Below are 21,527 nucleotides of genomic sequence, written 5' to 3'. Positions count from 1 at the left end.
TTTATTCCGGTATTCAATACCAAAGAAAACAACTGCTCAATCGTTTCATGGTTGTTTTTTATCGTACTAATAAAACTAAAGATGTGTTTTTTATATTGTAAATATATTTTAAAAATTTTATTTTGTTTCAAAAATGTATATACATATTAATTTTGTTTAATTAATGGTTTTGTCTAAACATTTTTATTTTTAATTTGTTAATTTGTAAATAATAAATTTTTATCAACTTTTTTAATAATTATTTATATTTATTTATTTATTTATTAAAAAATACTCTGTTACATTTTTATTAACTGAGTTTTAAGAATAATTTTAACATTTAATGAAAAAAAAAAAAAACAACAAATAATTTTGATTGATCAGTTATGTTAGAATTTCACATATTTATTTGCCGAATAAAAAAACCAAATAATATAATATCCAGCCAACCACTGAAGCTAAAAAAACTGTAAATCAAGTCTATAGTCTAGCCTAGTCTAGTATAGTCAAGTGTATAGTCTAGTCTGTACTAGGGTTCTATAAATCGACTTTCGAATAATCAAACAATCGACTTTTTGTCGAAAAAAGTCGAAGTCGACTATTTTGTTCCAAAAAAGTCGATAACACGACTATCGTCTGTGAAAAAAGTCGAAAAGTCGACTTTGTTAATAAAAGTCGAAAAGTCGTAAAAAGTCGATAAGTCGAATAAAGTCGAAGAAAGTCGAAAAGTCGTAAAAAGTCGAAAAGTCGGAAAAAGTCGAAAACTCGAAAATTGTAGAAAAAAGTCAAAAATAGTCGAAAATTTTAAAAAAGTAGAAAAAAGTAAAAAAAAACTCTAATATAGTCGGAAAAACTCGAAAAAAGTAAAAAAATAGTCGAAAAAAAGTCGAAAGAAGTCGAAAATAGTCAAAAAGACGACAAAATCGACAAGTCGGAAAAAGTCGAAAAGTCGAAAAAATTCGAAAAGTCGAAAAAAATTCGAAAAGTCGGAAAAAGTCGAAAAGTCGACTATTTATAAAATACTTATAGTCGAAAAGTCGACTTTTAATTAAATGAAAAAAGTCGAAAAATCGACTTTTCACAAAATGAAAAAAGTCGACTTTTAACTAAATGAAAAAAGTCGAAAAGTCGACTTTTCGTTTCAACTATAGAATCCTAGTAAGAAATGTTTAAATTTCATGTATTCACCCTGTTTTACACAAGATGATCTTGAATTTTTCGACAGTTTTTCTCGATGCGAGAATTACAGAAACGGGGCACTGGTCTATAGACTAGTGTATAGTCTAGTCTGTAGTCTTTGACACACACGATTTTGCTGAGATACCCCAATTCTAAGTACAAATAAAAGTTCATATAGAAAACGGTTTTGCTGAGGATCAGCAAATTTCCAATTGGAACATTGGATTTGTTGACGTCAACGGCGATAAATAAACAAATTAGTCGGCGGTGGCGATTGTATTCCTGCTCTGTGATATTATTTTTATTTTTTCAAAACAGTTTTGTAAATAAATGTTGCTAATTAAATAAGATGATAGAAATTAAAGCAAAATTGGTAAGAGCTGATGCTGCTATTTATGCCACTGGAGAACGAGTGGAGTGTTTAATCGAGTTTATTAATAAAGTATTTAATAATGGGACAACTGGGAATGCTGACAGTACCAACAATATCGAATGTCTGGCTTGGGCTTCAGTACAACTTCATTGTTATCGTAAGACCAATGCCAACGTAGGCTCTTCGGACAAAACATTAGAATTGACCGAAATGATAGGAAAAACGGCATTGGATGCCGTAACACAGGTGCCCGGCGATGTTATAATTGCTACTAAGCCAAAAATTCTGTTTTGTGATTTAAAATTACAACCAAATGAGTCAAAGATCTGTAAGTGTCAAAATCACCAGCACTGTTTCTTATAATAACATTTAAATGTTTTTTCATAGATTTTTTCAACGAACTGGTTCCGCGTGATGGTCCTCCGACATACAGAGGGCATGACATAAAATATTTTTATAAATTAACTATAGCCACTCAAAGAGTGAAATCGAAGGTACAAACTCTTACTGTACCAATTAGAGTTTTGCCCATTCCACTAATTGCACGTCCAGATGAAATGCCCATTACTGAGGAGACAAACGATGAGTTGGCACCAACAAATCCATTTTTGGAAAAGAAACATATTACGGAGTTGGAGATATCATGGCATCATTTGAAGGTAACTTGAAAAATTATACTGTCATTTAAAATATAGAATGACCTAATTATTCCATCCACATTTATAGAATGTTACTGCCCGACGTGCACCAAAATTTTATCGCATTTCAAATAAACGTGGATTTGTTGGACGTTTCTGTCTATTTAAGCCATCATACAAGTTGGGTGAGGATATAGTGGGTAGCTTAGATTTTGCTAATTGCAAGGTGCGTTGCATTCAATTTTCGGTAAAACTACAATCACAAGAAATACTGATTAATTCGACTGGCAATAAAAATATCACCAATGATTTAAACGACTCATCATCGGTCAATTCTCTTGATATAGCCAGTGTTGCAAGTGGAATTGCCTCAGATTTTATGCATAAATCGACTACATCATCAAGCACAGTATCCAAAGATAAGGATGGAAACAATGTAGAACCTGTGGGTAAAGTAACAACACATGCTGTTAATCATGAGGTGTGCTATGCGGTGTTACAAACACAAGTGGTGGTGCCTATACCTCTGCACATAACACCTTCTTTTCGTACTGAATCCGTGGATGTAAGATGGCGTTTACATTTTGAATTTGTTACCAGTACCATGATGGATTTTGGAAAGAAAAATCCGGAAGTCGGTGAACTGCAAGCACCTAGTGAATTACCGGTTGAGACAATGGTATGGAATTTACCCATAACAATATATTCGGCAAATCCCCTGCAGATTTATGCACCATCTCAGGGTCATACACTTTTAATAAAATAAACTTGGTGAGCATTTTAAAGAAATTCATTATATGTCTATGGGCATAAATCCATAATTGGTAAGTTCAACTACACATTTAAAAAAATCCACAACGGTGTGTTCGCATATAGATTGCAGTTTTATTAGATGAATAATTATTTTAACATTTAAATAAATATGTATGTATATCAATTTTTAAAGATTCTGAATCATATTTAACGTCCTACTTTACCGAGTTTGGTATCTGTTTTAGGATTTGCAGTTAAGTTTTGTACAGCCACTATAGTTTCATTTATATGCGTCTGTAACTCGCGAAGACTTTGTATTTGTAATAAACGCAAAATACGTACTGGGTAATCCAACGAAGGATCATCTTTATAAACAATATCGTTGCCTTTTTCAAATGGAAATGGTGTGCCAACAATTGGTTCACGATTTTTTGCAGCAGGTGATAGACGTTCGCGAACAATGCGAGCTATAGCTTCTAGCTGTACCAAATGATTAGGATGGTGAGCTACTTTTAATTTAGCTGCTAAGGCTCTTACTCCAGCAACAAAATCCTTATGGTTAACTGCAATAAAAAATATAATTAAAATAATTTTCGTGTACTTTTTCATACACTTACAATCCATATTATCGAAGAAATTTTCATTTTTTATGCACGGAGTAATAGATTTATTGACACTCTGAGCCATATGCTCAGAACTCAAAACTTTATAAGAATCGGGAGCATCTAAGAATTCTAAACGTATGGCATAGCTAAGTAGCCACGAAATATCCTCGAGTGGTGTCTCAAATTGTGGCATTCCCAAATCACTTTTGTATTGTGTATAAGCTTCCTCCCAGGCTTGCATATTGTCTACTCTACGGAGATTTTCGCGATCTTCAATTTTGTATGTGCGAATTTTTTGATCTTCTAGCCATAAAATAGTACTTGCAAAAACTTTTCGGTCTGCAGGAAAAATAATGTTAATATTTTTCTATTTACAGGCTTTATATAATTTACCATTATAGTCCAGTTTATCAGGAGTTGGATGCTCCAAGGCTTCTAATTTTATCTTCAGCATTTGTTAAATTCTTTTTTTGCAAAATATCTATTTCCCAAAAAAATATTTTCGTCAAACCGGCTGCAGTGTTGTCAACACAAAATTTAAGATTGTTATTAATTTAATTGTAAGAGATTGTAGATTTTTAAGATTAAACAGAACATCTATTACAATAATAATTTCTGATTTTATAAACTCTGGCAACTCTGTTCTTAATACACGTGAAATTTTGTTAGAAAAATAAACACAATTTTATTTGGATTAGTTCTTTAATAAAACAAAAAAGTAATTTAAAAAAATGGCTTTATCATCTTTGGAAAAACGCAAAAAAACAAAAGGTAACCAGTTTATTTAATTTTACTTGGAAATTTCATTAAAAACTTTTTAAAGTTTTAAAAAAACAGGAATCAGAGTCGGAACAAAACTCTTCTGCAGACGAGAGTTCAGATGAACAACTGGGCGGCGGCAATGCTGGCTGGGCTGATTCCATTGCTAAAGTACTAAGTACCACTAAACCAAAAACCAAGAAGACTTTGGTGCTATCCCGTGCTAAAAAAATTAAAGCGGGTGACAAAGGAAAAGTGGAAAATGATTATGGCTTTGAAGTGGATGGTGAAATCAAAGAGGAAAAACCCACTGAAGAGGAATTGGAATCGAGTTTAAAACAGACTAAAAACCAAAAACTTGAATTAAGAGTTAAACCATCTTGGAAAGATATTGAGCGTGAAAGAACTTTGCGCAAAGTAGCCACACGTGGTGTAGTGCAACTATTTAACGCCGTACGCATACAGCAGAAGGATTTGCAACACCAGTTAGAAGAAGCTGGTCCTTTAGATAGTCGTAAGGAGGCTGTTTTAAATAATATCAATAAGCGCAAATTTTTGGATGTTTTAATGAGTGGAAAACGATCCAAATCTGAGCCTGTGGATAATTTCGTTAAAGATGAGTTAAAGGAAGAAAGTGACAGCAGCGAAGATGAGGGAGCGGATGGTAAGAAAAAGAAATCGGAGTGGAGTGTTTTACGTGATGATTTTATGACCAACAAGAAAATTAAACACTGGGATGAAGAAGAAGGCAGCGATGAGGCTCAAAGTAATGACGACGATTAGATATTAACAAATATTACATTAAGTTTAATAGGTTTTAAGGTTTTTGTTTAAAAGTAAATATGTATGTATTTTTCTTAGTACATAATTAAATTGCTATTCTCTTGTGGATTTCAGAAATGGTAGATTTAATAAACGTGCCCCTCCTAATACACCAACACCTGTAATATTATTACGATTCAATTTAGTTTTCTATATTTTAATTGAAGCAGTAATATTTAAAACTTACCGGCTGATATAATATTCATGGTATAGTTTTCCCACCTTTTTCTGTGTCTAGCTTGATAATATATGTAAGCACTAACTCCAATTAAACCAAATCCGCTAATTAAACGGCACTCTAAACAATCTTTAGAATTATCACTCATATTAAAATATTCATATATTTATAAAATAATTTTTACAAAATATAATAACACTTTTGGTAAATTTAACTTCTTGTTAATAATACTGTCTAGGGCACAATTTTACAAGGTAGTGTTAGACAAACAGCTGATTATTTAATCTCGGTTGTCAGTTTGTGTTAGTATATTAATTTTAACAATTTAAGAAATACTAATTAAATTGGTAATTTTAAATATCAGTAATATAAATAATAATACATATCTTTTGTCAGGCGAATTCTTGAAAAGACAGTTAATTTTTTTATTCTTTTGTGATAAATAATAAATAACTTTATCGTGTATATGTGCAAGGGCGATATTTAAATGACATTTGTTTTTGTACAACTGTCACTACCTTATGATTATTCCATTGAATGTTGCCATACTAATATAAGAAATAAATGCAATATCATCTGGCGGTACTAAGCTAAATTTTGTAATAGATTAACAAAAAAGTAATAAAAATACTTTTATAACAGTTTAATTTCGAAAATTAATAGTATATAAAAGAGTTTGTTTTATTGAAAAAAGTCTTATGGAATACAAAAACTTTCCTAAAAACTACAGAAAAATTATTGTCTACAGAAAAATTATTAATGTTTACATTTAGTAGATATTTAAGACGCCGATACTTGCTCAGCAAGCCGCTGACTTAAATAGTTGCGTCGCCGCTGACTTAAATAGTTGCGTCGCCGCCGATTATTTTGAATCGGCTTGGTTTTCTATTTTGTTGCATTTCTTTTGTTTTTATATTGCAGAAAAAAAGAAATAATATAGAAAGAAATAATAAAACAATTAATGCGTATATTGACAAACAAAAATGAAAAAACAATAACTGAGTCACTGTTTTTAATAATTAACAATTGAAGTAAATTTAATCTGCACTGAAACTAAGATAACGAGACGCGTTCAAAAACCGGGTTTTCATCGGAGAGTTCAACTAGTAAATATAATGGTTAGCTTGAATCCCAACAGATTTAATATGAATACCGTAAGTTCTATTATTATTATATTTATGTTTATTGATAATTTGCCTTAATTTCATAGAGTGCACAGTACATGGATGATGTATTGGGCGAATCTTCTGCTGTTTCCAATAGTATGGGCAGTGACGTCGAACCCATTTTGTCTTCTGGCGGTAATGGCAACTTTAAGAAACTTAATACAATTGCGGCCTACAGGTATGTTTGGATTTCTCTTAGAGTAAAAGTAATGTATGTCATTTACACTGTTTTTTAGTATCCATTTAGTAGTTTCTGTTATAATCTCATTCGTGGGCATATTGTTGTCTGCGTTGTGGTCAGAAGAAAAACGAGGTGAAGCCTACTTCATAATGACATGTTTACGAGTGGCATTTTGGCTTCTAACATTTGTAAGTACAAGTTTCAATCTACTTTATGCACATTTAAAGATATGTTAAAGTATTTAGTAAGATTCGTTACTTTTCTAAAATTATCGGTCCATAGCTGTATGCAGCCTCCCCCCAAGCAAAGTCCTTGTAAGGTTTCTTTTAGTAGTTAGTGTATACAAGTTTTTTTCCCTTCAATAAACTATGTCCATATGTATGTATGTCTACATAAAAATAAAATGCGACAATGATGTGTGCTAATAAATATATTATACACTCAAGTTCTGTAGCATTCCATCTGCTATTTCAATATTTTTTCGATTTTCAGGTTTAATGAACCCATAACTCAAGTCAAGTTCGTTTAATTATAATCTTTCTGTCATTTTCTTAATTACATAAGATGGCATTTTTTTAATTGCATACATCATTCAGGCCTGTCACATATTCCGACCGGAATGGTTTCAATTCCGTAGTTGTTCTTCCTATAGGTTTTATTTTATTGATGCTAACTAAATTTAAAAAAAAATCCAATTTTTCACTAAAAATACAATTCTTCACAAAAAATAAAATTTTTTACAAAAAATCAAATTTTTTACTAAAAATACTATTAAAAACTTATTTAGAAAAAATATATGTATTTTCATTAAAATTTTAAAAAAAATGGTAAAAATATTCAAATGAAAATAAATAAAATATATAGACTTAAGACAAAACTCATTCGAGGTGTTCGTTTTAACAGGAACGTGTTCTTTTTTATGTAAAATTAAATTTTTTAGTTGTTTGATCATATGATACGCGGAAGACACAATGAATTAAGAATGAACGGCTATCATGATTTTCATCGTAGTATTGTTCGACTGAATGGTGTATCTTTAAATATTGTATCGGCCTGGAATACAATATTGTTAATGGTGCAGGCACTATTACATCATTTCTATGGAACACAAGAATGGGATAGTTGGTTTACACCTGTTACGTGTATAGCAATGTTCCAAATATCTGAAACACTGGTACTGGTAACGACACACAGTACTTATATTGGTAAGATTTAAATGTGATGTATGTTAATAGTAAAAATATATATATTTTTTTCATTTGCAGTTAAAGTTTATAAATTTAATAAAAACTCCAGTTGCCCAGATGCTTTGGCCGGCACAAATATGGTTGCCGGTTCGTTGGGACTTATGCAACCAGGCGGTAATGTAGCTGAACTATTAGAGAAACAGGTACATCGTTTTTATTTATAGAGTTGAACATTTTTTTAACAATTGCTTAATTTCCAGGCCGATCTTATTTCTTACCTTAAGGACCATAATCAAAAGTTGAATCAAAAATTACATCACATGCAATTAACAGCAAGAACTACACACTGAATAGATTATAATGAAACACACGACGAATGAAGATACGAAGTAAATTTTAGTTTTACTATTGTTACCACATTTATTATTATAAATAATTAATCCACATTGATAATAATGTATTTTTTCTTTTATTTTATGTTTTATTTCATGATTATTATTTTTATTTTTACTTTTAATTTTAATGATGCTACATTTTGTATGTACGATATATCAGTAATGAACGAATGACCTATTAAATATTATTTCAAATTATAAAAAAAAGAAATATGTACTAAAATTAATCGGTTTTATAAATTCATATTTGTATATATGCGTGTATTATTATAGAGATATTGAAGCAGAATTGCATTAAATATTAATAAAATATTTTTAATAAAACTAATTAGAAATTAAATATTAAAATTATTCATTGAATTATTAGTTTTTCGTGTAAAGGAAAATTTTTAATTTTAGATTGCAAAAAGAGAAAATAATTGATTTTTCATGATAAATTTTTAATTTATTTTAGTATTGTTTTTTAAACAATAACTTGGTATATCTGTAACTTTCATGGTATTATCCTTTGCTGAAGTGATAATCTGAAAAGAGAATAGAAATTATTTTTTATATAAAATTAAATGTTTATTATATTTATGTATATAGTTATACTTACCTTATCTTCGATAATTTCTAAAGTTAATATCATTTTGCCAGAACCAGCTAAGCGTCCCAACTGTTTACCCGTTGTTTTATCCAATATATAAATATAACCATCATAACATCCCACAAATATGTATTTATTGTTGTACATTTGCATGCTGACAGCTCCATTGCCACAGGTCATTACACCCAAATATTGACCGCTCTATTTTTTTTCAAGAAATGGAAAATAATTGTAAAATTTTAAAATTTGAAATGTTTTTTTTTACCACTTACCACAAAATCATATTTTCGTATTTCTTTCTTTTGTGTTCCACAATAGATGATGTCATCGTTTAAAAGTATACTGTATATGTTTATTGATTCTGGCACATCGAATGTACGCAATAGGAGACCAGAATTAGCATCTCTTAAGTGTATTAGATTTCCTTTAGAAGAGACAATTAATATTTTACGTACGCCTTCTTTTGTGGCCTTGATTGATATGATTGATGAGTCTGTGGAGCATAGAGGTTTATCTGTCAAGGTATTTGTCTAAAAATAAATTAAAAAAACAGATTTTTTTATTAATAGATGACACAAGTTCAATTTACAAAGAAGCTATTAAAACTGTTACTGTTGAACAAAATAGGTTTCTTATTAAAAAAGTTGTTTGTCAATATAATATAGTTCATGAGTTGATTCATTCTATTAATATATTAATCTTGTAATAAAATTTTCTACAATCTCAAACTGTTTCTGTTGAATCAATAAGTTATGAAAAAAACCAATTTCCCAATTTTTTTTGTCACGATCTGGGTAGATTATTTGTTGCTAAACATTAGAAAATGTACAAAAACCTAAACCAACTGGCTATGTACTTTATAGCAGAGATTTATGCCTGTATAGCACGTTACCCGCAGCTAACGTTAAGCATCGTTATTCTGCAATTGTATTAAATTTCCGGTTAAATCAAAATTCTGCTTTTTAATGGCATGGGCCCAGACTGCAGAGAAGAGAATCGTTCAATCGAATGTTATGTAGCCCAAAAGAACTTATAATTATAAAAAATAACATGACCAATACATGACATTCAAATTTAATGATTTCGGGTATATGGTACGTAGAACCATGCTGTTTCAAAGGGGTTTCTGATTTTAAAGGAAAAGTTATATAAATGATTTGGCAGCGTTAATCGATATTAAATGTATTTGACACGAACATATTCCGGTCGATCGTAGTTCGAAATTCATTAATTTTTATGGTCTTCAGTTTCGTAGAAATGCATGTGCAATTTCACTCAAAGTTACAGAAATATTTCCTTCTATTTTATTCCATACCACTTTGCGTCCCTCGCAATTGTTATAAGTCCGACTATTTCATTATGATTGGCAAATACTTGATCATATAGCCCTTTCAAAAGTTCTTTTAGAAAATCTGTTTAACTTAAAAATAAAACAGAAATTCAAGAAAAAATAAACCACATTTTAAATATAGGATAATTATAAAAAATTTCTAACAAAAAAGTGTAATTTTGAACATCCGAATTCGAAGAAATTTGGTACACACATTCCTTGCATTAATTCACATTTAAAAAATCTACAAATAAGTATTTCAAATTCGTCACCGTTTAGAATTTTATTTCAGATTTTTTTTTTAAAAAGTTTTCCTCAAAAGTTTAATATCAGTTTAAGTTTAGGATATTCTTTACATTTATCCCGGATATATCCTCCATACAAGGGAGAACAGCAGATCCAAAATAGAATTCCCTGTTCCCATTAAATATCGGGCAGTAACAGAGGAGATGAGATGTAGTCTCTTCCTACTCATTGTGACAACTTCTGCAGTAGTTATTGTACTGGAGACCCATTCTTCTGGCATGATTGCCAATAACACAGTGTCTGCGAAAGCTTAACAATAAGCTAGACTTAGGGGCATCATATAGAGACTAGGTTGACCTCGAAGTTAGACAGGTGGTTGTAAAGACACTCGCTAGGTTTTTGATTGTAGCTTTGCTGTCCGTATATACCTCAGCCAATTTACCGCTCGTTTATAGCAGATATCTCTGCCTTTAGAATGCTACAATAGTTAGGTAGCCTGAAGGAAGATTTGTTTCGAAATCTTTCAATGTAGAAGCCACCACCCAACCTACCGCTCCTTTTGGAGCCATCTGTGTAAACATTCGTTACATCATTGGGTGAGTGGTTCTCAGATATTGTGTTCCTCTTGGGAATCAGAATGGAGAAGCAAGCGTTTATCGAAGTGAGGTTTCGTAATGCAATAGTCAACATTTAAATGCAAGGATTCGAGTTGGTTTATTATTCGAGAATGCCCAATATTCCTACCACCAGACCAAGATCTACAGTATGAGGCTAATAAAATCAAAAATAAGTTTATACAGTCAGAAACAATGTATAGAAAATTAGAAGGGGTCTATGGGAGTATCTCAAGAAATAAAATAAATAATTTCCATACAAATTAAAAAACCAGTTTTATAGTTAAAAGCCATCTATCTAATCACGTTACTCATACCACATGTATTCCGGCTAATTTCATTAAGGATTACTAGTTGTATGAGTAATTTTTTATTTAATTGACATTAAGATTTCCTATAAAAATTTAAGATTTTTACGTTTTTTTTGGTTTTGCAAATAATGCAAATAATCTCTAATATCTTGCTTAGTGAAAACGGAACTAATGGTAACTGTTAGCCCCTTATTTAGGACCTCAAGACGAAACTTAAAATGCAATATTAATAAAATAAGAAAATAAATTGTAAAAAAAACTATGACCTAAAATTTCTAATTAGTCGAACTAATTTAATATAGATAGTTAAATGAGTTGACAAAAAAATTTAATAAAAAAAAGTTTGAAAAATGTTTTTACCAAATTCATTTTGACATGCAAAAGTCACAAAAACCTAATGCAAGAAAGGAAAAATGTAATTTGCTTTGTTAATAGTCTTTCGTTATTGCTGCAACTAAATAAATAACTAGAAAATAAATAGAAATATAAAAAATATAACACGTATTGTTTAATATATATATAGTTTATTTAAATAGGATGCCATTTTGAAAATAATATTTATAGTGTATTTATTATATGTATGTATGTAGTTAAATGCAACACTAGAAAACTCCTATAATATATTTACTTAATAGACAAAATGTTAGTCGCACCCATTTTCCACTTTTCTTTTATTATTTGCTGATGTTTATTTAAATGTATTTAGTAAATACAAGTATACAATTTAATATATACACATGCATACATACATCTAAAGACAAGAATATGTAGTGAAAATGCAATCATTATTGTTGTGCTGCTGTGAAAATAACAACACAACAAGGAACAATATTGCAACAACAAAACTGTTTGTAACAGCCAATAAGAAACAAGATTTCCGAAAAAAACAACGCCTACAAAACAACAACAACGGCAGCAATATTTTCCAGGCAGAAAGCTTAAAACGAAACAAAACTCAGCAGAGAGAAAAAGCCAAAGAATAATGAAACCCAATGCAATTTTCCTGTGAATATAAGTAGAGGTATGTATGTACTGCTGTTGTTTTAGTTTACTATTGCTAAACATTACAACAACAAAAAGAAAAACAGCAAAGCAGCAACAATTTTATTAGAAAATAAAAACATACATTAAAAAAAAAACAAATATAAACAAAAGAGTATTGTCCTCTGCACATTTACCCAAAAAAAGAGAAATACATAAGTAAGTGTGTAATGTTGTACTATAAAAATGTCTATAAAATTCTTAAATAAACTCAAGAAAAACTACAACTACTACTACCACCAGCTCCAATATAGAGTAGTGTATAATTGCAACCACAAGTGCAAGAGAAGACAGGACATGCGCACTCTATATTATATCCAAAACAATGCATTTTGTGGGAGATAGAATTGTATGTTGTATTAAAAAGAGAGCAAGTAGTATGAGTGGGAGAAGAAGAAAAAACAACTGTGTTGTTTACAAAACAATAGTTAAGTGCAGGCTGTGGGAAGGGGGATTATTTTAGGTGTATTACTTTTTATTATTGCATGTTGTTGTTTAGCTTTAGTTGTTTATTGGCATACAACAATCCTCTCACTACTATGAGTAAAGGCTGTTTGTGAGTGGGTATATGTACATATGTAAGGTTATGTGCATGTTATACTTGCATATAGAGTTTTAGGTTGTATATAGTTTTAAATAAATACAAAACACATATTTTTTTTGCAATTCCGTGTATACGAATCATATTTTGTTTTGGTCGTTTTTGTTTAAGACAAACTACATACAGATCAATAATACGTATACACAATATAATAAATATATTGCACACCATTGCACTTAGCTTAAATGACTCCACCTTTATATGTAAGTGTGAGTTAGGAGGGGGTCATTCCTTCTCTGCAATTCTATTTATATATAGAATGTAAGTTGTGTTGCTATGCATGTAAACGCCTGCTTTGTTTGTTTATTTATTTACAAGAATCTGTCATTAGTACATACATATGTACATATGTATAAAATATATAGTTGATGCAAAACTATATTAGTCAGATTAAGGGGTAAATTAATACCTTTATTTCTCTTACAGTAAGTAAGAATATAGTTTGGTTTAATTTGTTTAGATACATCTACGGTCCAGTCTATTAAATAGTCTACGGTCCTATTGCCTAGCATATAGGTAAATCTATGGATTAGCTATTGACTAATCTACAGACTAGTTTATTAACTAGTCTCTTGAATAGTCTTTTTACTACTTAGGGCCAATCTTTAGGTGAAAGATTAGCGATTAAATTAAAATTAATCCTCGAAAGATGTTTTTGAGTACTCAATTAGTTAATTTTGTTTGCAAGTTTAAGCGCCCAATGGAGGTGGTTTAAACTTAAGCACGAAATGCAAAAGTGTAAACAGCTGATGCAAAAAAATTAATACAATTTTTATAAATATAAACATTAAAATTATCTATTTATTGATTAGTATAAATTATGGACACTTCAAAATAAATTTTTTTGTTTTTAATTAAAGTTTTCAGTAATTTTCATATTAAAATTACAATTGTCTTCTTCTTTTTTATAAATTATGCATTGTTTTGATAACAAACAGTGACGTTTTCTGTTGTTTTGTATGGCAACACTGCGAAGTTTAATCTTGTACTCAAAAACATCAAAGGGGATTAACATAAGATTATATTTATTTTTAGATTAACTAATCTGATTATTAATTGGCATTTGATTACCATCTCAAAAACCCGCTCTTAGTCTATAGATCAGTTTTTCGACTAAAATTTTAACTAGTCTAATAAATAGTCTATTGACTAGCCTATGGAATTGATAAGCCTATGGGCTAGTCCATTGTATTAGTCTATTGACTATTATAAAAGATTAAATTGTCTATTGACTAATTTATCGACTAGCCTATGACTAGTCCATGGACTAATCCATCGAGTAGCCTATGATTAGTCCATGGATTAATTTGTCTATTGACTAGTATATGGAATAATCATTAATCTATCGACTACACTATGTACTAGTCAACGAAATATTCCGTTCGACAAGTTCTATTGACTTGTCCAGTCCATAGACAAATTAATAGACTATTTAACAGACCAGTGAATAGACTAGTCCATAAGACAGTTAATAGACTATTCCATAGACTTGTCAATAGACTTCTCTCTTAAGTCTCTTAGTTTATCGATTACTTTATTAACCAGTTTATAAATTAATCAATTAACCAGTTTATGTACTATTTAGCAAAAGTTTATAATAAAGAAAAAGTACTTAATTGTTGAATACGACAGGCATATACTGTTCCCCGCTTTCGAAAATAACCAATAAAGCTGACGAAATATGATTAAACGCTAAATAATAATAAATGCGTATGAAAATCGTTGTTTCGACGTTAAACTTTTTCGATTTCCGACATTTTAACGACAGAATGGTAGACTAAAATTAAGTAGAATTAACAAAATCCTTCGGACCAGATAAATATTTCTATTTTAACAAGTTATCTCATGTCGGAAAATGCAACCATTTGGGCTTTCAATTGTGATATAAAAGACAACTAAAGGTTAAATTTACATGTAGGCTAAACTGTGAACCGTTTTACAAATGCTATTTATTATTTGTATTGTTTTCCTTTTCTTCTTCTAAGGGAGCATTAACTTTGCTGTTGTGGCAAGCAATCTGTGGGTTATAAACTTGTAAATAAAAGTACCAACTAAACATCTATATATCGACGCCTCCATTCTATAACATTCTAAGTCGAAAAAGTGAGTTTTGAGTTATGAGCTCTCAAAGTTTTCACGCGATATCTCGTAAACTATATATGATACGCCATTTGTTCTTTCACATTTTTTAGTAGAATTTGAGTAGAATTTTTATAGTATTTTCTAAATTTATAAATTTTAATTGGATCAAAGCTAAAAATGACATAGAATGTTTTAACAGGGAGAAAATATTGTCTATTGGTCGTCTAAGTGTACTTAGCATGTTTTTGATAGGTTTATTGTTTTTAAGTTAATCACCTAAGTATACATAAAATATTTTAGTTTGGACCAAAATTTTTGAAAATTATATTTTCCTACATAGACGAATTTTTAGTTAAAATGTTATACAAACAAACTATTATTTTTTTTTAAATTAACTTTATTCATAAACAAAAACTAAAATAAATATATATAAAAAAATTCAGTTCAAACAAAAAGTATTTATAACATAAATTCAAGGTTACTTAAAAATAATTATAAGAATAAACATAACAGAAACAGTATTAATTCAGTATAACGTTAAATAAGTAGAAACTATATTGTATTAATTAGTCGTCATTATCTGACACGACTACATATTCTTTTCCATTAAAACCATTAAGTTGTCTATAGAAATTTTGGTAAAATTTTGGAATTAAATTTTGATCACACAGATATAAAAGATCTTTACGTTTTTCTTCCGTTATAGGAAATCCAGATATGTATGCTTTTGGTATTTCTTCAATAACAATTTTATTTTCTTTTCTTCTCTTCCTAGTTTCATCATATATCTTTATTTCTTTGAAGTTCTCATCAAATTCATATTTATAAAAAAATTTATAGTTTTGTTCTTTATACACTCTTATTTCTCGGATTTTTGATAGACAAACTTTTTCATTTTGGATATTTTTTGTCCAATTTGTTACAGAAGCAAATTGCTTAAAATCCAAAAAATCATCATGGTCCATTTCAATTACATTGTATAATGGCGGTGTTTTCTTAGCATTTCTTATCACGGAGTACCATTCTGTGGGTGTGTATATTCTTTTATTTTTCTTACACTTCTCTATAAGTGCATGAACACCATCGCCTTCATTTTGAGTATGACCCTTTTCTAAAAATTTGTGACCAATATCGATTTGTAGTTTTCGTGCAATCCATACATACATAGAGAATACAATTTTATTTTTGTTTTGACCTCCGCAATTGTCAGACCATAAATTAAACTTTGTTATGCCGAAATCCTTATGTTTTGTGGATATAAATTGAAATAAACATGTGGATACTTCTATTGCACCTTTCTTTGCAACTGTTTCATCCCATACAAAACAAGATGCTATATTGGAACCAAGCTCAAAAATTGTAAAGTTATAAGCGTGTAATTTTCTTTTGTAGTAAAAAGTGCTCACTTCAGCACAAGGTGATGACAAAATTTTTTGAAAATCAAAGCAAACTGTAATAACATTGTCGTTTTCAATACACTCTTTTTTGTCGATATCTTTCAATTCTCTAGATTTTTGTTTACAAAATAAATGGTGATTGAATTGAATTTCAATGAGCTTCTTTCCTTGTTCATCAGAGTTCTTGAATTTTTCGCATAAGTCGCATAAATCCTTTTTTGGAATATAGAATGAAATATTGAAAGAATCTTTAAAAACATCGCGATATTGTCTTAATGTGGCTTTTAAGCTGATATCTATTGACTTTTCGGAGAACCAAATTTCATACAAACGATACATTTCAGAAACCGACGATATTTCACCATCCAAGTACTTCTTTTGTACTCGTTGGCGACAGTAGTGTGATTCTACTAAAGGAAACTCGTTAACATGCTCTATAACTATGTCTCTTACTCTACTTAAAGTTTTATTTGCCATAGAATGCTTTCCTCTTCTGTCGGGTGATATAAATCCCACATTAGAATGCTTTTTGCGTATCACGGTTTCGATTGTCTGTTGAGATATTGACAACGTATTTATAAACATGGGTTTGCAGACTTGTTCTCTTATTTCATTACCATTTTCTTCATAACTTAAAAAGTACTTTCTTGACTCACTTTTTCGCGAATTTTCTATATTTGTGCAAACTTTTTTTTTGTGCAGTGTTATTAAATTTGCTATGAAAGCCCATTGAAATTCTTTGCTGCCATTTTTATAAAAATTTTGAAAAATTTGTGTTCTTATATCTTTAGACAGCCTTTGTGAGCATCTCATTCTACAAGATTCCTTGCAACCTTCTTTTAACTCTTTCTTTGGTATAAACTGACCTTTTTTATTATAATGATCCATTCCATGGTTTTTTAAATATTTTGCTTTATTTTTTTTCCACTCGGATGGGCGTCTTTGTCTTTTGCAAAAGTTTTCGGGTGGTGTATCAAATTCGGAATTTAATTTTTTCTTTTTTAATTTTGGAGTTATTGGACTAAACTCTGGATTTGATTCTGCTTCCGACGAAGTACTTGACGGATTATATTCGCTGCAACTGCCGGGAAATGGCTCTAAAAGTTGAAGCGATACTTAATATAAATTATATAAAAAAAGTGTCTATAAACATACCTATTGCCGATGAATTATTTGATGTGTATTCGCAGCCACTCCCGGGATATTCTTCTAAAAAATTCATTACTTAATATAAAATAATTAAAATATATTAATGTAAATATATCACATACCTAGTGAATCAGAATTTTCACTATTTTCATTATCAAATTTAGACGATTTTTCGTTTGCTGGACTAGTTTGCTCCTTATTTCCTATAAACAAATCCAATATAAATAAGCATAACATTTAAGTTAAGTCGTGAATTTCTTACCAACACTTTCCTCACAATTATATGAAATTGAACTTATAATTTTTGATTCACCATTTCCTAATAAAAAACTTATTAATTTTATCAGATAATACGGAAATCTAATAAATAATACCTTTAACGTTATTTTGTGTTAAATTTATCATTTTTCTTGCACGCGAAATCATTATATATCCGAAAATACAAAAATTAGGTGTCCGATAATGTTGACTACTTTTTCCAAACTAAAACATCTTATGTACACTTACACGCACAAAATTAATTTTTTAATCCGGGGAAAAACCTTTTAACTACACTTACAGACACTAAAAAAAGCACACTGAACATACCAAATACACATAGAAAACACAACGTTAAGAAATGTCCCTTCTATAACATACTAAGTCAACTTAGTTTTCAAGTCAATTCAAAATTGTCCAAGCCAAAGTATTCTAAGTGTACTTACTACATTATAGAATGGAACACTTTTACGACTATATGTGTAGTCTAAGTATATTTATGCTTATAGCTTCGGAACGGATCGGCCCATCTTAACCAAATTTTGACAGTATTTAAATTAGAGAACGTAGAATACGAAAATGCAAGAACATTAAAAACGTTCTAAGTACACTTAGAACGTTATAGAATGGAGGCGTCGATATATATAAACTAGTGTATAAGTATGCAGCTATGTACCTACTGCACACAAATTCACATATATAGTGTTATTTTTGTATATATGCATGTATATACAAAACAAGTAATCATATAATAAACGCCATTTGTAGTTATTTTGTAGTAAAACATATACAAAACATTAGTTTATTTCCACACAACAATGCAACAACTCCACCTTAAAAAGAGGTGTTGTTATCCACTACAACTAAAATGCAGTTACTGCGCTGAGCAGCTTTTGCAATAGATATGTATGTGTGTATTTTGTATTATGTATACGAATATTGTGCCATTTTTTGTTTATTTATTTATTTACAACAACCCTTTTTTCTATGTCACACAGTGGTATAGGAAAAAAAAAAGAGGGAAATAATTCGGTAACTTCTAAACGGTTAATCCGATTTTAATGAAATTTGGTATGCACAAAGAGGAGGTGTTGTCGAGTTTAGGTTTTGAATTTGGACCTTATAGGCCAACCAGGGGCCCGGCGGGGGGTCCTCAAATTAGGACACCTCGGCTATGTTAAATTTTTAAAACGATCCTATTTCTTCATTTGAGTTCCGATTTAAAAAAAATTTCGTATATAGAATCTCCTCATCGAGCACTATAAAAAATGTCGTCGTAGCAGTAAATTATCTCTTATAGTTTAGGAGATATTCGCATTTGAATATTAAAATTTTAAAATTTTTACCGTCCTTACTTTAGTTTTTTTGATAATAGCAGGTCCAAATATTTCCGATTTTCGCCATTTTTTTTTATTTGCTTAACAACAAGTTTATATACCAAGCAGTGAAAGAATTATGTAAAAATCATGACTGAGTCCAAAGTTATAGGCATTTAAATTTAAAAAATTAAAAAAAGGCGATTTTTTGTCATTTTTTTGGGAAAAAAGTATCTTTTTCTTTTTAAGTTATCTAAAAAGTTTCTAAGAAGATGTATATAGAATTTATACTTTTTGGAAAGCTGACTTTACATAAAATACGATAAATGAAACAAAACCTAAAAATTTTTGATACCGAGGGGACCAGGTCCATCCAAAAAAACCCTATTTTTTATGGAAAATTAAATTTTGAGCAAAAATTCTCAAATCGCATAGTCGATATCAAATTATAGTGACCTGTTTTATATGACCCAATAAGTTCTTAATCATTTTGTAACGGGTTTCGATAACCCCGCCCCTGGTATGGATATAATAGGCAAAAAACCAAAAAATCCCATTTTTGGGATTTTTTAAAACTTTTTTGGGAATTCCGGGATTTCTAATAAGAAAATTCGAAATTTTTATTTAATTTTGGATTTTGAGTAAAAAAATCTACCTAACTGTAAAATTTCATCAAAAAATATTCATAAATAAAATTTTTATTGCAATTTGAAAAATTTGTATCTTCGCAAAAACTGAATAAAAAACATTTTTTAATTTTTTTTAAAAAAAGTATTCCGCGAATTTTTTAATTTTCAAAAATTATATACAGTTTTGAAAAATAGACAAAATTACCTTTCCATTGATATATAACATGCCTACCTAATGTTTTTTAAGTGACAAATTAATTAGGGAAAACTCAACATCTTTTAGAAAATTTACCTAGCACTATTATTTTCATCCATATATGTAACAAATTTAAGAGTTAACCTTATGGATGAAAATAATAGTGCTAGGCAAATTTTCTAAAAGATGTTGAGTTTTCCCTAATTAATTTGTCACTTAAAAAACATTAGGTAGGCATGCTCGATGAGGAGATTCTTTTTTTTAAATCGGAACTCAAATGAAGAAATAGGATCGTTTTAAAAATTTAACATAGCCGAGGTGTCCTAATTTGAGGACCCCCCGCCGGGCCCCTGGTTGGCCTATAAGGTCCAAATTCAAAACCTAAACTCGACAACACCTCCTCTTTGTGCACACCAAATTTCATTAAAATCGGATTAACCGTTTAGAAGTTACCGAATTATTTCCCTCTTTTTTTTTTTCCTATACCACTGTGTGTCATGCCAGAAAATTGCAACACACACACACACACACTCATCCATGCACAATATCTATGTATTTTGAAATGTATTTGTAGTTGTAATAGTTTGGAGAAAAACAAGACCAAGCCTAAAATTCCAAAACATATAAACTCAGTGGCACATATATTTTGTTGCTTTTAGGTTGGAAAGAGATGGAATGGTAAAGTATGAAAATAACCCAGACATCTGTTGGATTTTGATATGGTGGCAAGGATGTTGATGGTATGAGTATTGTTGCATTTATATTGTTGTTTAGATTTGTGTTGCTGCAAACATTAAAAACAGTTGAATATACTGGTAGTGGTTAAAAAAATACATACAACCAGCAATAAAAATGCTTACTACTATATACAAAATGTATATATAGTTTCTGGGTATATACATACATAAGTATTAATGTATATAAATCCCAAATCACGCCATTTGTAGTTTGAAAAATATTTGTACTTTAGAATTTATATACAAAAGACAAAATTTTACGTTTTTTTGAACAACTCCACCTTAAAAGGAGGTTCTATGTTGCAATTTACAATAAATATTTTGTTAAAAATTCGTTATTTGTATGTATTTACTTGAAACAATTCAAATACAACTACTTTTTCTATACTTTTCAGTTTATTTTTTTACATTCTTTGTAATAAATAATAATTAAGTTGAAATTACATTATGATTTACTCTAAGTATACAGTAGAATAAATACATTTATAGACAGTTTTTTAAAACATCTTTCAGATGTCGAAAGCTATTATATTTATAGAACTGCAATACATTCTATTCAACTGTATAGAGAAAATGTTGGTGAGAAAAACCTTATATAGTGATCTATGAATCTACGTTCGTCCGAAGTTCAGAAACTCAGTTTTCTAATCAGTGTTATTGCTTCCAAGATATTTGGATTTAATTTCGACGAAAACCATCTTAATTTGCAACATACAAGAGAAAATTTTAGCAGAAAATCTTGTCTACTTTTAGATCTCTTATCAAAAATTAACATTATGAAATTAAACCTCATTGTTTCTTATACAATTGTTACAC

The 21,527-nt window shown here is 29.7% G+C and overlaps 6 protein-coding genes across 7 annotated transcripts in view; 3 read left to right on the top strand and 3 right to left on the bottom strand.

Moving 5' to 3' along the window:
• Positions 1-1,425: 1,425 nt before the first annotated feature.
• Positions 1,426-4,155, top strand: LOC119600320 (RAB6A-GEF complex partner protein 2). Of its 2 annotated transcripts, XM_037950482.1 has the most exons (4): positions 1,426-1,859; positions 1,919-2,190; positions 2,258-2,940; positions 3,905-4,155. In XM_037950482.1, the coding sequence occupies exons 1-3, from the start codon at positions 1,508-1,510 to the stop codon at positions 2,933-2,935; spliced, it is 1,302 nt and encodes a 433-aa protein (XP_037806410.1). In that variant the 5' UTR covers positions 1,426-1,507; the 3' UTR covers positions 2,936-2,940; positions 3,905-4,155. The 2 variants fall into 2 exon arrangements, with proteins under 2 accessions (XP_037806410.1, XP_037806409.1); XM_037950481.1 differs by having other exon boundaries at positions 2,258-4,155.
• LOC119600323 (RNA transcription, translation and transport factor protein) lies at positions 3,033-4,092 on the bottom strand. Its single transcript, XM_037950484.1, has 3 exons — positions 3,921-4,092; positions 3,540-3,866; positions 3,033-3,485 (listed from the first exon to the last, which is right to left on the bottom strand). The coding sequence occupies exons 1-3, from the start codon at positions 3,979-3,981 to the stop codon at positions 3,130-3,132; spliced, it is 744 nt and encodes a 247-aa protein (XP_037806412.1). The 5' UTR covers positions 3,982-4,092; the 3' UTR covers positions 3,033-3,129.
• On the top strand, positions 4,143-5,224 carry LOC119600322 (RRP15-like protein). The gene is made up of 2 exons (XM_037950483.1): positions 4,143-4,298; positions 4,351-5,224. The coding sequence occupies exons 1-2, from the start codon at positions 4,259-4,261 to the stop codon at positions 5,067-5,069; spliced, it is 759 nt and encodes a 252-aa protein (XP_037806411.1). The 5' UTR covers positions 4,143-4,258; the 3' UTR covers positions 5,070-5,224.
• LOC119600324 lies at positions 5,085-5,554 on the bottom strand. The gene is made up of 2 exons (XM_037950485.1): positions 5,296-5,554; positions 5,085-5,227 (listed from the first exon to the last, which is right to left on the bottom strand). Exons 1-2 carry the CDS (start codon positions 5,432-5,434, stop codon positions 5,163-5,165), a joined length of 204 nt encoding a protein of 67 aa, XP_037806413.1. The 5' UTR covers positions 5,435-5,554; the 3' UTR covers positions 5,085-5,162.
• Positions 5,555-6,150: 596 nt separating this feature from the next.
• On the top strand, positions 6,151-8,543 carry LOC119600316 (transmembrane protein 192). The gene is made up of 6 exons (XM_037950477.1): positions 6,151-6,440; positions 6,497-6,630; positions 6,689-6,821; positions 7,574-7,838; positions 7,899-8,023; positions 8,081-8,543. Exons 1-6 carry the CDS (start codon positions 6,402-6,404, stop codon positions 8,168-8,170), a joined length of 786 nt encoding a protein of 261 aa, XP_037806405.1. The 5' UTR covers positions 6,151-6,401; the 3' UTR covers positions 8,171-8,543.
• LOC119600315 (probable serine/threonine-protein kinase DDB_G0282963) overlaps positions 8,288-21,527 on the bottom strand; it is a 71,056-nt gene continuing 57,816 nt past the window's right edge. The window contains exons 5-7 of the mRNA XM_037950476.1: positions 9,077-9,334; positions 8,814-9,005; positions 8,288-8,739 (exon numbers count right to left, since the gene is read on the bottom strand). Of these exons, the coding sequence (XP_037806404.1) occupies positions 8,656-8,739; positions 8,814-9,005; positions 9,077-9,334 (534 nt within the window). The 3' untranslated portion in view covers positions 8,288-8,655. The remainder of the gene's footprint in view (positions 8,740-8,813; positions 9,006-9,076; positions 9,335-21,527) is intronic.

This window comes from Lucilia sericata, unplaced genomic scaffold (genome assembly GCF_015586225.1).
Source record: "Lucilia sericata isolate MDLA Ls3-8-SP2 unplaced genomic scaffold, ASM1558622v1 Contig000110F_arrow, whole genome shotgun sequence".
NCBI lineage: Eukaryota > Metazoa > Arthropoda > Insecta > Diptera > Calliphoridae > Lucilia > Lucilia sericata.
This window is presented reverse-complemented; position numbering and strand designations above follow the sequence as displayed.